The sequence below is a fragment of the Pezoporus flaviventris genome, unplaced genomic scaffold (assembly GCF_033815535.1).
Source record: "Pezoporus flaviventris isolate CSIRO_AGI_PZ_B2104156 unplaced genomic scaffold, CSIRO_AGI_Pfla_v1 ptg000016l, whole genome shotgun sequence".
In the NCBI taxonomy this organism is placed as follows: Eukaryota; Metazoa; Chordata; class Aves; order Psittaciformes; family Psittacidae; genus Pezoporus; species Pezoporus flaviventris.
The window spans coordinates 12,026,773-12,043,641 of record NW_026892564.1 but is presented as its reverse complement, the minus strand read 5'-3'; the positions used below and the strand labels follow the sequence as shown (position 1 = coordinate 12,043,641).

Below are 16,869 nucleotides of genomic sequence, written 5' to 3'. Positions count from 1 at the left end.
TTTTACCAACCAAAACAATTTGCAAAATCACATTAAAAATGCTTCAGCTGACCCCATTCTCAATTTTTTACTGGCTTTTTTGTTGTTTTGGTTTGTTTTTGGCCACCATTATTTAAAGTATCATAGGATAAGCTGGAATTTGATCTTCAGTAAATTAATACTTCTATTTAAAAGCACAGTCATTACTACAGACTTGAAAACTTCATTGCTATCCCAGGACATTTATCTGAACAGACAGCAGCATATTAAATAATTGCCTCTTACAGATACATAAGAACAAAAGGGTCCTTTGACTGGCACCACTGGCAAATTTACTGAAGGATTTTCCTCCAAAATCAGCAGGTTTCTAACTCCACAGGCACAGGCTTGCCCAGGGCTTTGACACAGATGAGACGCATGGCCACTGCCCTTCAGACCCAAGCTTCCTGCCCAGCATGAGTGGCTGCTGCGGGGACTTTTTAGAGGAGCAGGGATGAGGCCCCAGCTTGCCAAGGATGCATCCAGCAGCAGGTCTTTATATGGATTAAACAAGCAGGGGAAGGTACCCTCTTACTTTTCTGGCTGAAGGCAAATTACGTAAAATTGAGATGGGTCATAAGGAATTGCTTTGAATCTTTTCTGCTTCCCAACTTGGCTTCTGAACATTTTACTGCATAAGGGTGCAACTTCTGTGTTGTTTTTATTTTCCTACTTTCTCTATTTAATCACTTCTCTGCTTTATGCCCATGTGTTTAGTAGGTCTTCTTTATTCTTCCTCTCTCCCTCACCCAATTTCTTCCTTGGTCTCTTTCTTGTTCTTCAGCTGACTCCTCGAAAGAAGAACTCGCTGCCTCTTATTTCAGGACAGCCAAAGTGTTGCTGGTAAGATACACCTTCCTTGCAGGTACTTTACCCAGTCCATTTTCAACTCCCTGGATTGCTATCCATATGGTGCCTGCACTAAGCACAGGTTCTTCTCATTTGTAAGACTCCATTCCTGCATAAACCTCATTCCCATTCCTTCAGGTCAAACAATTTCACCTCTATCCTTCTTCTCATGCCCCTTCCTCCTCTGTGGACCTAACAAAATGAGCTGTTAACCCCCTTTCACATTTACCTCTGATTTTCACTCCTTCCAGTGGTGACCTCTCTGAGACTCTTCTCCTTGGCCCTTGGGCTCCAAACTGGCTCTAATGGACAGTGGCTGACCTAGTGGCTGACCTAGAGTTTGCCTGCTTCAGTTCTGGCTTGGAGGAAACACCACCAGTGCATGGCTTCTGAAAGGATTCCCTGCTAGACAATATACCAAGAGAGAGCAGTACACTAAGACTGTGTTTAACACAATCTATGTCTGTCTAACCTACAGAGACTGGAAAAAGATGTGTGAGGAAGAGTCCTCTGCCTGCATGACAAGAGACTGTTTCCCTCGTGATGCCTCCTGATATTTTAAAATAGTCCATCATTTGGCAGGTTACTGACAGATGCAAAAATGCCACTGAGTTGAAAACAGAAATGCATTTCTCTGGGCCAGCAAGGTCAATTAATAATATTAATCACTTACATCCTGTAAACACTTTCTACCCAGTGGGCTCCTCCCAGCAGTAAGTACTTGTGGGGCCAAGGGCACAAGCAGAAATCTGACAACACACCATGGATCACAGCCACAGACAAGTCATTTATCCTGAAACCGGCTGTGAAAAGCAAGAGAGTATTCCAGAGGAAAAAAAAAAATCAGGATATTATGGGGATAATGTTCCTGCTAACATGGGGGAAAATAATCCCAGCAGATTGCAAATAGCACAAACGTGCAAATTAGCATACAAACACTGTAGCTATATAGGCAATATGTCTCAATTGGTTTTATCAAACATATATGCATATTATATATAACTAAATGATTAAAAATAACGTATAAGCTGCATACATTCGTGTGCTTAGTTGCATGCAGCAATTATAGATGTGTATGAATATATACCTTTGTTCATGGGGTACTTCACCTCTCTGGGTGTTAATCCTGTAATAACAGCTATTGTGGCTCACATTAGCCTGTCATGCTACAACTGTTCATGTACAACTGTATATGATTATACATATATATACATATATAACTGTATATGATAACACACAGATATGATTTGGGTCTCTGAAAGTATTCAAGAAAATGTGGCAAAATTTAGGAAAAGTCAGGCAGATATTCATTAAATTCAACCCTCCATTTCTACGAGAACAAATTTAATTCCAGTATTTTGGAAATATGATTTTTTTTTCTGTTCTGTCCCCAACTTCAGACATTCTGTCTTTTGAATAGTAGCAGCTCAGGCTTCTAAAGAAGTATATGCTGGGCAATTTATGTTTTCCTGCTTACAAATAAGATATATTCTCCTAAGTTTTTTATCATTAAAAAGAATAAAAATAAAATAGCTCCTTTTTCTTAATAAATACTATGGAAAAATATTTTGATGGTATCTTATCATGTTTTACAACAAAAAATACAGTTAATTCTCACTTAACTGTTAATAAAAGGAGTTAATTAAAGAACTAAAAATAACCTGAAACTGTTCATGTTTCAGTTTTCCATTTAAAACTTAGAACGTTTCTCCACTTTTTGCACATTTGGAAGGTTTTTATGGGATCTAATAATTCTAGACTCAAGAAAACTGTCTTATTCTATTTCTTCAGCTAGCTAAAACAAGCTGAGTGAGCAGAACGAGTGAGGGTTATATATTGCGTTCTTTGCATGCCTCAAGTTCCTACTGAAGCTATTATCTGTAGTAAGGAAGATATTAAACAGATACTGTTCAACAGCTTCATCTCAAAATACATTTTAAAACATGGTTTAAAACTGGAATAGACAAGTCATGATCTCTTCAATACAATTTTGTGGAAACGCTGAATGGACAAAGTCATGTTGAACCCCTCCGAGGGACAAATAAAATGTGAGTCTTTATTGCCCCAAAGCCATGCACAGATGCTGTGTGAGAGGATTCGGGTAAACAGGATTCTATGGAGGTGCCAAATTGTCTGTACAAACTGTCTCTTAACACAGGGCACTATAAGCACTATGAAATTATTTCTTCTGGTTTTCCTGCCTGAGCAGCAGAATGGCAAAGAACTGACGCATAACTGGTGATAAAAGTATGTTGTATGATTACATTTTTTTCATGTACACTCTCTGACCAATTTTTGGTAAAATCACTGAAGGATTTGTTTTTCTTAAGCAAATGACTTTTACTACAAACCCCAGCTTTTGAAGGTGAATAAAAGCACCGTGTCATAGGATACAATTATTCATAATGAAGAACTATTTTTAGAGTAAGATGGCACTCATCATCTTTCTATTCTATGGACTTTCATGTACAAACTAAAAACAAAATGAAACTTGAGGTATCACATGCTTTGGTACATTTATTAACTGAATTGTTTGTATGGCTTTGTTAGACCTGTAGTAGTAGTATGCTCAAGGGGTTTTACAGGTCTTCCAATTCTTACCTGCCTTGTTAGGATACACATTTCTGTGTGGCTCTTATTAAATTTGAGCTACAAAAGCAGTCTTTAAAAGCTTTGCTTGTTTAGTTTAGCTAGCTGAGTTGCAAAAGCTAAACGAGTTAGGCTAAAGTTGGGTTAGGTAGTTGGTTATGTTAGTTTCCTCCTCTCTGGTACCCTCTGATAGCACTTGGTAGCAAAGCATCTGAACTAGAACAGGACAAGCTTTTCTTTGCATTGCAAAGAATGATACCATTCTTTGAGCATGAAAAACCATGAATAATCACTCTATTCACCTTGTCCTTGCTATCATGATTTTATAGGCTTCTGTTAGAGCCTCTCACAGTCTCTTTTCTAGGCAGAAGAGTCCTCATCTATTTAGAATCTCCTGATACAGAAGCTGCACTAGTGTGTGATTATGTTCGCCATACTTCTGTATGTGCTTCAAGGTTCAGAGAAGCATGCAGGTGTGACTGCAATACAGAATTTTCCAGTGTCATAAAGATGTTTTCTGTCTTATTCTCTAGTTTTTTGCTCAAGTTTATTAGCTTTGTATTTCAGAACCCATCAAAGTATACCCTTATTATCAACCCCGAATTTGCTCTGCCTCATCACCATCATAAAACTCTTCTGTAATTTCTCTGAAGTTTATTTTTAATTTCACTATCCTCGGTAATTCAGTGTCATTATCAAACTTTGCCAGCTTAATATTTATTCCCTTTTCCAGATGACTTAAGAGCATCTTGGTCAGTATCACCTCCAGAATAAATCCCTCTGGGACTCCAATGGTGAGCTCCTTTTACTCTGAGAAGCAACCAATCCTTCCAGTGCTAGACTATTGTTATTATTCCCCACTGTACTGCATTTGTTCATATATCTGTTGGATTCTTTCCAATTTCTCTGATTTAGACATCAGATTTCTAGGCCTGTGGTTCTCTGGGTGTCTTCTGGTGCCCTTCTGAAAAACTCCTGTTACCTCTGGCCCTCTGATTCCTCAGCTGCTGGGGCTCAAATGCTAGGTTAAACCTGCCCAGTTAATACATCAATAACTGCATACGTGAACTCCTTTAGGATTCCTGTGTGAATACTAGCTTATTCCAGAGAGTAGCTTTTATTCATTTTATTGATTTGTTCTAGAATCTTTTCCATTAACACTTCAGTATCAGATAGATCCTCTAGTGACCTGTTTGAAACTACTCCTTGCCACAGAGGTAAGACATTCCCTAAGTTTTTCTAGGAGCAACACAGATGCAAATAATGCAGTCACTTCTCTCTGACTGTTTCAACTTCTCCAAATCTCTTTTCTACCCTTTTGATCATCCATCAATCCTTGTACTCTTTGGTAAGTTTCATGTTTTTGATATATTTGAAAATGGAGTTATGATTTTTTCTTTTTAAATTCAAAACCTTTTTTGGCCTGCCTTATTCAGCTCTCACTTCCAACTGGCCTCAGTTTATGCTGTTATATTCCCCTTCTAAAAAGTATCATCTCCTTACTTCTTATAGTGCTGTTCATCTGGTTGTTTTGCAATACCAGTCTTTTTCAGGTCTTATGTAATTATGTGTTTTCCCTGGCTGAGTTTTTCCTAATCTGATTTATTTCTATCTATCAGCCTACTGTCCTCATTTTAGATTCTTGCTTTTTTGAATATCAGATACACTTGTAGGACACTTCAGGTTTTTTGGTCTTACGTATGTCACGCTTGCTGTATGGAGTACTTGTTAAAAGATATTTTTGACTGACTGTGAGTATCCCTATCTGCTCCAAAAAGTCATTGATAGTGACTAAAACTTTAGTCTTCAAACTGCAAAAATACGTGATGTTTACAAGGGAACAAACAAAATCTCCAATTATTACTGTGTTTTCTGTCATCATAGCCTTTATGATCTGTTTGAAACTGTCACAGTGTTACAGTCCTGGCTGTTTGTACTGTACCTCTAATACAACATTTATCCCATCTATGAATGGAACTTCAAATTGAGCGGCATCTGTATTATCCATGGATATAGCTGACTGACTTATCTATCTTCAGTGCTTATCTTATCTATCTTCAGTTTAATCATAAAACACCACCTTGAAACTATCTAATCTGCCTTTCAGAAATGATTTCTACCTTAACATTAAAGTGTTGCCCACTTATTCCCCCCCCCCCCCCAGTTTCTGTTGTGCCAATTATGTAAACAAAAATCTACATTTAAAACTTGTTGTTAAACTCACCATGAATTCTGTTTGAAGTAAATGAGAACATGCAACCGCATCTCGAAGCTGCTGCCGTGTCAGGATGCGGCCGGCTGACTGTAGGTATTCCATCGCTACCTTTTCTCGTGGGGTTGGCACAGTGACGAATGGTTCAACACTTCCCAAACTGCTCATATCCAAAGTCAGTGAGACATTGGATCCTCGTCTGTGTTAGAAAAGAATTACAACAGTTACATCACATCTCTGTTACTGTAAGTCCCATAGTCATGAAGATGATCCTGAGTTATTTATGCACTCTGCCCTTCTGTATAGTCATTGGGAGATTTGGGAATGCAAAAACTCCAAGACAGTTTTCACTGGTAGGACTGGGTGGCCAGAAATCCAAGACCTTATATATCATCCTGCCTCTTGAATCTAACAACCAATACTGCAATAACAGTGTGCTAGGGAGCAACTATTTGGATTATTCTTAGAAGCAGAAACTGCTCCCTATATGCTACTTAATCGTTCTGGATGTCAAATGTGAAAATGATATCTTAGTAAGGAAGAAATGTTTCATAGAAAACAAAAGGGGATATATTTCTAACTGATAGATATAACAACCTGGAAATAAATTCATAGTTATGTCAGCATTATGTTTTAAGAGTCTACTCAAACATACAGAATGGAGTGAAAAAAAAGTGATAAAATCAGCAGGAATAAGTGGAAAGGCAGTGCAAACACTGCAATTACCCAGACAGTGGACAATGTCTCAGGCTAGGTAGGACAAAAGGGAGATGCGATAAACCTCTCCCTAAATAAACTGCATCCCAGGAGGAGGAGTGGTCACAGAGAGGTTATTTGGAAATGACAAACACCTCTTGCAAGACAATCAAGTCCATCAACACTGCACATTTCTACAGGAAATTAAAGTTGCATCCAACACCACCTTTAAGCAATGAAAATACAAATAAAGCACACTTCTTTTTGCTTTCTCCAAACAACACTTAAGAAAACTGTTTTTTCATAGTTTCAACCCATCAATGTTATCTACTCAACCCTTAACTTTAGGTATATTGACTGCAATAAACTGATGATCTCTGAATCACGATGACTAAACTCCTACTGGGTGGATGTCACTGCACACTGCTCTGGACACTGGGATGCGGGTAAGGTACAGTTCTCTCTTTTGCAGTAATAACTCATATTATTATAAATATCATACAAGCATCACCAGATAGTATCTGTGAAGCAAGTGCTATTAATATTGGGGGAATGATTTCCTCTAGTCTTCAGCTAAACTTGTTTGTGTTAATACTTGCTTTTTACTGCTTTTTCATTATTAACCAGTGGCCAATATGTATTTTCATGCACACATATTTGAGAAAATTACTTTTCTTTGCAGACACTGTGACTCCTTACTTACTGCTGGTGTGGCTGCTCTGTTTTCTGGCCGCCTTCTGCCACCAGAAGAAGTACTCTTAGGATTTATAATCTTCTTTGTTTATATCCATATGAACTATTTTTTTTGTCACTCTGACACAACTTAAATGCACTTTCCTTCTTCTCATATGTGTCAGTAATTTTGTTTTAAATTAAACCATTTCTATCAAATCAGTCTGCATGAATAGAAATTACTTCAACCATTCACCTGTTCGCAAAACACAAAGGAACAATGGCCAAGAGACAAGGCCACCCAGTGGAATCAGTGAATCCCACATTGTCCCCCAGTGTCAATAAGCCTATTTCAGCTCAGGTGATGGGTGGGTGATAGCAAGAGCTTTGTGGTCCTGGCCAACAGATGGTATCACTGAGTCAGTGACAGAAGCAGAGGTGGAAGAGGCAAAATGGAGCTGTCTGCCTCCAGGGTTGAATGGGGACAATTGCTGTTGGCAGAGGGAAGTAGGAGGGGTACAGTTCCACAAACTTTTATAGGAGGTAGGCAAAAGTGAAGTAGCATCCTGAGCAGAAATGACTAGTAACTGATACATGCATAGGCTACCAGTAGTGGTCTCTGGCTCAATACAAAACCTGCATCATACAGAAGCCCCAGTCAGCACTACCAGAGCTGTGACAGCCTGGGAGATGGCCACACTCTGCTGGACCCTGTGGGAGGATGCTGGCTCATGCTCCCATTGCAGCTCCCCAGGGGACCGTCCTGTCCAGTCCCTCAGCTCCATGTCTCTTCTCAAGGAAAACATCCTATTGGACTGCTTTCTCACAAAAACCCTCCTGCGAAAGAACCTCTTCTGACCATGACTAGTGATTTATTCCATGGAAAAAGGCAGTCCCTCAAACAGGTGTCCAATCTTTTGACAACAATCCAGAAATATACAGAGGAGGTGTGCAATGAATCCCTCCAGAACTGTTTAGGCTGAGAAATGGGTAGTGATTTAGACCCAAACATACTTCTGGGAGAACCTACTGAGATTTCCTAATATAGAGGAAAAGTATTTGCATTGTTCAGTAACAAAGTACAGTGAAAATGTTAATATTTTCTTTGGCTTTTACATTGTTATAACTGACAGTCTTGGCAAAAAGGCTATTTCCTTTATAACAACAACAAAAAAATATACCTGATCTAATTATAACTTTGAGTTTACAGCTTTTACCATTTATGGGAATTATTGATGAATACTGGTGTTGAGAATCAAATAACTTACTCTGGAAAGAAGAAATAGCTTTTGCTGCATATTTACCACATTAAAAACTACACATTGAATAAAAACTGGATACAGGGCAGCAAATAAAAGTGGGTTTTTTTAGAAAGTCCATAAGAGGATATACAATAGATAACAGCTCTAAAAGTAATTCTTCCATAAAAACAAGCATCTCAAAGAACACTTTTAAAGTATGCTTCAGATAACAAAAATATTTTAATGATGTTTACAGTGGCAATACTAACTATTGTCAATATTAATCACGCAGACTTCTTTACTGCATTTAAGACCATGCTGAGAAATAGGTTTGAAAACATGACATATTGCCTTGTTTTGAAAGATGAGGGAGGGCTTGAACCCATCATGCACTTGTATATCATAATAGAAGATGCTTTTAGTCTCCGGTCTTGTTCTGCACTCCTTGGATTCTCTATGTTCCTGCAACAGTTAAATTCTTCACTTTCTCTAGAAAAGACTGGAAAGCAAGAATTCTCTGCTCTTTTACTACCTGCATGGAAAGAGCTTGGGAAGTGAGTCCATCTTTTCCCACCTTATTGTAAGGGACTGCAGAAGGCTGGCCACAGAGCAACAAGGAGGTACCACCTAATACAAAGCCCATTTTTGGCAACTGTCCCTTGTCTCCAGTAGGTTTTGAATAAAGATATTACAAACAAACCAGTGACATTTCAAGTCAGACAACTAATTTTTCTTTCATACACACACACACACGTATCTCCTGACTACTTACAGGTATCTTTCCATTTTAAATGAGAGTGAAGGAGCCATACACATGGGTTTTACATTATTTCTGAATATTCACAACCCTTTTTAACCATTTGAATAACTTTATATTCTTTATGTTCCCCATGTTAATAATTTGGGCAAAACTGGAGAAGATTTTGTGATGATACACCTCCCCCTGCGGCCCCTTGAGGTTGTGTCTTGATGGGGAAGACCATCATGTGAGGAATCTGAGGAACTGTAAACATTCATGACAACATTATATTAAAATCAGCATGAGACTAACTCTTCCGAAGTTTCACCAGCTGGGACAGCTACCTCATCACTGGGTACGTGAATAAGTGCAATCAGGAAACCACTTGTGTCTGTGTATTGTCTAGTATCCCAGAGGGGGGTCTTACTACATATTCACAGCCCTCTTTCCAATTGGGTAATAGGAACAGGTCCACTGATGAGAACCCATGGAGTATTTTTAATAACACATTTATAGAAGCAGATTTTAGAACAGGCCATGATTAAAAAAAAAAAAAAAAAGATTAATGCAATGTTTGTTTGAAAACTCTCAAAAGGAAGCTCCACCTGTCCACCTTGGAGTGCCACCAGGTTACTAAAGCCTATTAATCATTACTGAGGTCATTTCCAGGTCTTCCCTGACCCTAAAATTAAGCCGTAGCTGGTGATTATGAAAACCCAATTACCCGCCACGTTTTCCCAGTTGTTTATTTAAGCTGGGTAATTTCTTTAAATACACATTCCCGTGTTTATTCAGCGCTCCTGAAATATGCAGTGCCCAGATTCCCGGTCCTCAGCTTCTCATCCTCTCGAGTGGCTTTGGAAGCGGCCGTGCCCTCTAAGAGCCATTGTCCTCCGACCCCGGCATTGCAGACGTGGGAGGGGCTTCCTTCTGCACCCTGTCTCCTCCGTCCCAGCGCTGAGCTTCTGAGTGGCCAAAGCGGGAGCTGTGTCAGCCGGGCAGGTGGAAGGAAGCCGTTAATTAGCGGAAACAGCAGCGCTCGCTAAGGCTTTTGGGGAGGGACCTTGCGTTGGGTCCTCAGATCCTGCTTGTACCAGGGGATGCTCGGCAGGGCTACTCTCCCTGAGCTTTACTGCGGGGATGACAGGAAAACACCGTGGTTTCCCTGTGTGTTCATTTCTGTAGCGCTCACAGACTGGCTCTAGACATGGGTCCCCATTCTTTTCCCTTGCTGGTCCATCTCATCAGTAAATGCACTGAATTGAGGTGGGTTTTGCACTGCCGCAGTTGCACTGGGAGTGCACAATCAGCTATGTGGTTTCCACCATTTACTACTTTACCTTAAGGAGGTGCCAGTCTTCACCTCCTTATCTTGTTTTATGTTTCAGTAGAGTAATTCAAAGGAAAAAAATATAAATTTGTGAAAGAAATGCAATGGAAAAAAGCAGAGGTCTCAGCATTCCTGCTGCTTTTAGCAAAATAGTTAAGAGAATTGGGATGGGCAATGGTTATATAGATGAAGAAAACGTGCTATGTAAAGCTGCGGTGGGGTGTGCGGTAATTTTTCAAGTTACCTTAAGTCATTTTGCAATAAATTGTCACAGGTGCTCTTCTCTAAAGGACAGTACTCCTCAACTGATTTCAAGATTCAGTATTATTTATGTCAGTCATTTACTTAAACCCCAACAAAACAACAGGAGAGGAATACAAACTGATTTTGATAGAAAATCTGTAACTATGAATATAAAATTACTGATTTACTTTGCATTAAAGGATCGCATGCATTATGGCCAATGTAAATTGATACAGCCAGATACTTTGAAGACCTATTTCACTCAGCTCCTGTTTGGTCATTTTGCAGCAACTTTACTATTGCTGAAAATGAAAACTGCAGGATCAGAGTTCTACCTTCAGCACTTTGGTATGCAAGTGGTCAAAACGTCACTTCACTCACTCTCTTACTATCCCCTGATATACCAGTGCTACTTAAAACAGAAAAAGTTACCTACTGACCTCCTATCATGCCTAGGAACAATGGACTTTCTTTTTCTATAGGCTCCCGGCCTCATTTCCAAAGTCTTATTTCTCTCACAGATTAACCTTACTCTAGCTCTGATTTTTCCTTTCCAGAGAGAATATCCTGGACAAATAGGTAGATACTAGCCTGATGTTTCCACAAGAACGCTTAGTAATTCAATCATTAATAATATTGATGTTTATATTATTTCTACTCTGCCTCATAGCCATCTGCACTTGAGACAAATCCTCTAGCCATTTGTATGGGCAGCCTGGTTTCACCAAGTAGAGGACCTCATTTGCAGTGCAGAGGGAGTAAGTAATCTGGATATAGCACTGAAACTAATACCTATCACCAGAAAGTCATAGATGGAAGTTTGGGACTACAAGGGAGGCAACAGGATGAAGTACACTGATCCTATACATCTTCTTGGAAAGAGGCTCTGCCGTGTCTGCTCTCATTTGCTCTAACACACGGCTCTCCTCATAGTATTCCACTGTTGCCTTATTTTATTGTTTCCCACCCAGTTGTCACTTGAAAACCTGATGCTTCCTGCCTTTCACTCTGAGGAAGGGGTCTGGAAGTGACGACAGCAAGCTCTGTGCCTATTGAAAGGAGAAGATGGATACATGGCTACTGTGAGGCAAAACTTCCAATCATCTGCAGCTTCCTAGCGACAAGAAACCTGGCAGAACGTGGTAGCATCCTCCAGCCCTCTCCAAATCCACAGAAACTAATCAGCAGCCTCAACTGTAAAGCTTAAACAGGTATTCTGGAAAGTGGAGGCCCTTCATATTCTCTCCAGAGGATCTGATCTTGTTCGCACAACCACAAGCAAGAGCAGGCCAATACCTCCAGCACTAAACTGCAAACAATTCTCAGGATCTACTCAGCGCCCAGCATGTCAAAATGAACTGAGGAAACGGTTTTGACAAGTACTTCTGGACTAAGTTTTAAGCAATCAGTATCTGGTTAGGACAGGAATGGCTCAATATCCTGTAGAGGAAAACAGCTGACATGAGAGTAGTTTCAACTTTCCCTCTTTTAATCATGCTTTCTAATGTACTGCCAATTCACTCCTGTTCTGCCCTCGATAAGGCTATGCCGCTCAACTACGGGAACTGACTGTTCAAAAATGCAAAGCTTATTCAATCTCCCATCTTTTCCTGTAGATTATTTCTACAATCAAATTGCATTTTGTCACGCAAACTTCTCTCTCCAATAAAATTTGAATTGTAACATAAAGCTCTATTTCAGGTTCGTATTCACCTACGCGTGTTTTTTGCATGAGTGAAAACTGAGTTAAATGTTCAGAAGTGAAAACAAATGAAGATGCTAATTCTTTGTATTTATTTCAGCTGCTTTTTTTTCAAATAGCTGAGTGAATGTTTACTGATTTATGGGTAATTTGCTTTAAATGGTAGAGCTTTAATTGAATGCAGTCTTGTTTATTGCTAGTATTGTCTACTTGCATCGCAGCACTGCTCTATTTCATACTGGAGGCCTCATTGCACAAACATACTGGATGACCTGTTCTCTTTCCGACTAATGCACACGCTAATTTAAACCAAGCTACAACGAATATAAACAAAAAGGATTAACAGAATAATAGGGACAGGGAAAAGAGAATGGAGAGGAATAATAATTAGCTTCCAGGGCTGCACAGATTAAACAAATGCACAAGTTAATGAGCTCAGATAATGCATTTGTTTAAGGTAAGCCAACAGGATCTGTTAAAAGCCCTACATATTCTGTCTGCTGTATCTTCTGCTTGAAAATATCTTTTTAAAATCAATTTGCAAAATATTTTTGTCACACTTGTATGAGTTGCTCCTCTACAACTTCAGTTCACAAGTACCTCCATGATGCCTTGGAGGAGTTGTAGCCAGGCACCAGCATTTCCCATTTAGATCCCCTGCCCATGTGCAAAGCTTTGTTACTTTTCCCAGCACACACAAGGCTCACTTCTTTGCTGACCACTACAGCATCTCCTGAGGGTGCTTGCCTGCAGTACTGAAAGATCTGTAGCCTAAGAGAAATGACCTAATAAATGAGAACACAGAGGTACAACACTACAGCAATAGCTTCCAGGAAGTTTTTTTTTAAGACTGCTTAACTGAGATTTTTTTTGCTATTTTAGTTGGTTAGCCCTGTGGTAAACAAATAAATAATGGACTGATCTTAGATTTTCCAGTCTGCTTAGGATAAAAGCTTTTGTCTAAAAGACAAAAAAAATATTTGTGGTTATTTTTTCTTTTTCATAACAGACATCAAGGAGTCCATTTAGCTTCATATATTACATACTAATTAATCACCTAGACACAAACTCTACCTCCATCCTGCACCTGCTGCTCATTTAATGAATATAATCTACAACCCTTAAATCCAAACAAACAAATATATTATCTATTCACACTTTAATGTCCTTCAATACTCTTCTGAATCTTCCATACTCAAAAGCAGCTGACCTCAAAAAAGACAAGGGTAGGGGTATTAATGTGAATGGGCAGTATCTTCAGACAGTATCAGTAAGAGAAAATCATTTTTTTTATCGTGACTTAAAAACTAATCAGTACAATGAGTTCTTTCCTGGTGAGTCTGCCATTTGGAAAAGACAGGAAGGAACATCTGGGAAGAGGCGTTTACTACAACCTGTCAACCTTAAGATAATAAAAAAGCACATTCTTTGTTTATTTGACTTGGTCTTCATTATCTTTAAACTACTGCAAGTGTCACACAGAAGATTTCTAAGCAGACAAATGAATTGTTAGTGGACTTTGAAGAAAATACTGAATGGCAGCAGTTCCTGAAGAATGTGAAAGCTCCAGACCCACACCATTCCTCAACAGAGCTGCGCCATCTATGGACATTTCTAAAGGGAGCCGGCAGAACTGCTCCACTCCTTCACACGGTGGACAAAGCATCCGAGGCTGTAATGACCAAAAATATTGTTGGCTCATACACTTTGCAAAGCACAGTCCCTTTTCCAGAGTGACTTATGTGCTTATGTTATACTATGAGTTGATGGGATTTAGGCTCTTAGAGACAGGAACCACATGAATGCACTTAGGTCTGCCATTTGACTGCTTCTGAAGTTTCCAGAGCTGACACCTAAGCTAGGTATATAATAAACATTTCTCTCCACCCAGCTTTATTTTTTTTTTCTTGATTCACTTTAGTAATTTGGCTTTCCAGCCTTGCTTTCTATGGGAAGGTTTGCTCTAACATGGATATTAATATGCAAAGTGCCTGGATTCCCTTTGAAAATAAAGTTTAGGAAATCTGCTTAGGCTTGCAATTTGAAATGAGCAGTGCTTTAATGCTTTTAAAAGACAGCTGTAAATGGCTGCATATCACAGTGTACATTATCTTGCACTTCAGAGATCAGGAAGACCTTTAAAATAGGTATTGCCAAGCTGTACGGTCCCATTTAGGGCTGAGCAGCTGATATAGCTGACGAGGAACAGAGAGGTTAAGTGACCTGGAGCTCCTTTCTATAGAGCTCAGCAGATCCCTTGAAGGCCCTGGCCCTGGCCATTGCCTGCCTTCATGAGAGATATTTCTATAGGGGAGTGTATAGGCTGGGCTCTAGAGAAGGAAGATACCTATGCCCAGAGATGAAGGCATGGGTCAGAGCAAAGGTTTTCTGTATTAACTCTTTCTCATACACACCCACCAATGAGTCAGTACAGACTGGAAACTTCAGAGTGAAACAATTATAATTGCTTTAGATTCATAACTCTCTATTAGCAAAGGATTCACAGCATTACATCGCTTGATTTAAACTCAATTCTACGAATGTGAATAGAGGAGGGAAATGTGTGGACTATTGATAAAAGCAGTGATCCTCTAAATGCACATTGCGTTATGAAATAAAGAGAGAGGAGGAGAAGTCATATCTGAAAGATAAACCAGACTCCCACCCTAACCAACCTCCACCCCATCTGTCTCAGTTCAAATGCTCTCAACACACAGGGCTCCATACAGGTAGCGATTAACATGGATTAGATTAACATACATAGAAGGGAGCAATGTAGAAATATGAATGTAAATTTAGTATACTGTGTAAGACCAAAGTTTGACCAGTATCCTGTTTTCAACAATGGCCAGCAAGAGGAGTTTTAGTGAAAGAACACAAGAACAAAGTGAGCAGGAATTACTGATTACTTAATTAACCCTGTGACTTATTTTTAGGATGCCCTCCAGCTTCTGGCAATCTGTAGTTCAGGAATGTCCTGAACCAAAGGTTGCTTCCACATCTTTATGTCTAGCATCTTCTCTTCTGTGATTTTTCCTTCAGACAGCTTTCTTAGCCCACCTTATGACCTCTGCACTGTCCCAGGACAAAGAGAGCCACAGCTGGGAGCCAGGCAATAGTGAACACTAAACATGGGGACAAGAGGGGTATTAAGGCCATCTACATTTGGGAAAATCCTCGTGATGAAGCAGAAAACATTTATTTTATCCTAATCTTTTCAGTAAATAGCAAATGCATTCTCTGTAGCCAGAGGATTACCTTTGGGATTAATTACAATACCAGCTTTCTGCTTTTCACAATGCCGCCTTCTTTCACAAACCTATTCAGTATTGTGCTTTGTGGGCCAAATTCTCTTCCCAGATACCTCTACAAATCCACTGAGGCAAAACAAGCTAAATAGAGTCTACAGTGAAACAAGACCGTGCAAATTGGATTTATTAGCTGTTGTGTACTTTCCTGCTGTTCCGACCATTTTCCTTCATTTGTTGTACGTCTATGCTGCTACATCCACTATCAAATCCAAGGGAAAGGAACTGAAAGCCTCTGGACTATGCAGCAGTCCTCCGGTGGAATTTGCTACAACTCAGGAAGAACTTGAGACATCTCAAAGACAGGAGATGCGGCTGTCAGGGGGATGGTGGGAAACGGAAGCACCAGCCCTGGCAGACGGGAAGGCTTAGCTGCCTTCTGCCCAGCATCAGCCCCAACTCTTGCTGGCAGCATCACTTTCCAAGGAGCCGCTATTGGTCATCCTGAAGCATCGGGACCATGTTCCCTAGAGAAACATTGTACTTAACGACATTTTTCTGTGTGGGAATTATATACAGCACTTCCCCTTCTGATGCCTATCGCATATTTGAGCAGTCATTTGAAGTGGCTGTGTTCTATTTTGCTCCTGTTATCAAATCACAGTATTAACATAACAGGGATAATTATAGCTACCATAAATTAATAACAACAATACGTCCTATTTGTTAAGCATCAAAAGTATATTCTTTGATAGGGAACATAAGGGAAGTCCCTGTCCCAGAAAGAAATATCATTGTTGTAGCTTCTTACAGAGTCCCCTGGTTAGAGAATGGAATGAAGAGTTTTAAGGGTCCAGGTATTTTATGAAGATAGAGATCTGATTTACAGTATCATCTTGGTTCAGCCATTTAACCAATTAATGTCTCCCTTGCCTGAGCATGAAAATCATAGAAAGAGTCCCTGAAACTTTATGGCCATATTCAGCTAAGGTCCAAAGTCAAACCAAACTGATGCATCAGCTTGGATGTAATGGGATAAAAGCAGAAAAACAACTCTAGCAAGAGCCTGGCTGAAATGTCAGTGTCATATGAAAACAGCTGCTGCCTCTGGGCAGTACTTCTGGGGCTCAACCACTGTCATAGCATACTCCGGGCATCCTCATCTCTGCCACGGTGCTACTGCCACCCGATTTCCTAAGGCTTGCCTGTATGCATCTACTACCTTGTCTGATGTTTAGATTATAAGTTTTTTGGATAGAGGATGATTTCATCTTTGTGTGTATATGGAGCCTTGCACAGAGGGATCCAATCTGTGACTTAGGCTCTCAGG

At 39.8% G+C, this 16,869-nt stretch overlaps 1 protein-coding gene across 3 annotated transcripts in view; it reads right to left on the bottom strand.

The window, feature by feature from the left end:
• Positions 1 to 16,869, bottom strand: part of PTPRR (protein tyrosine phosphatase receptor type R) — a 149,787-nt gene that overhangs the window by 27,912 nt on the left and 105,006 nt on the right. For all 3 annotated transcript variants that reach the window (XM_061454800.1, XM_061454802.1, XM_061454801.1), the window contains one exon: positions 5,681 to 5,867. In XM_061454800.1, the coding sequence (XP_061310784.1) occupies positions 5,681 to 5,867 (187 nt within the window). The remainder of the gene's footprint in view (positions 1 to 5,680; positions 5,868 to 16,869) is intronic.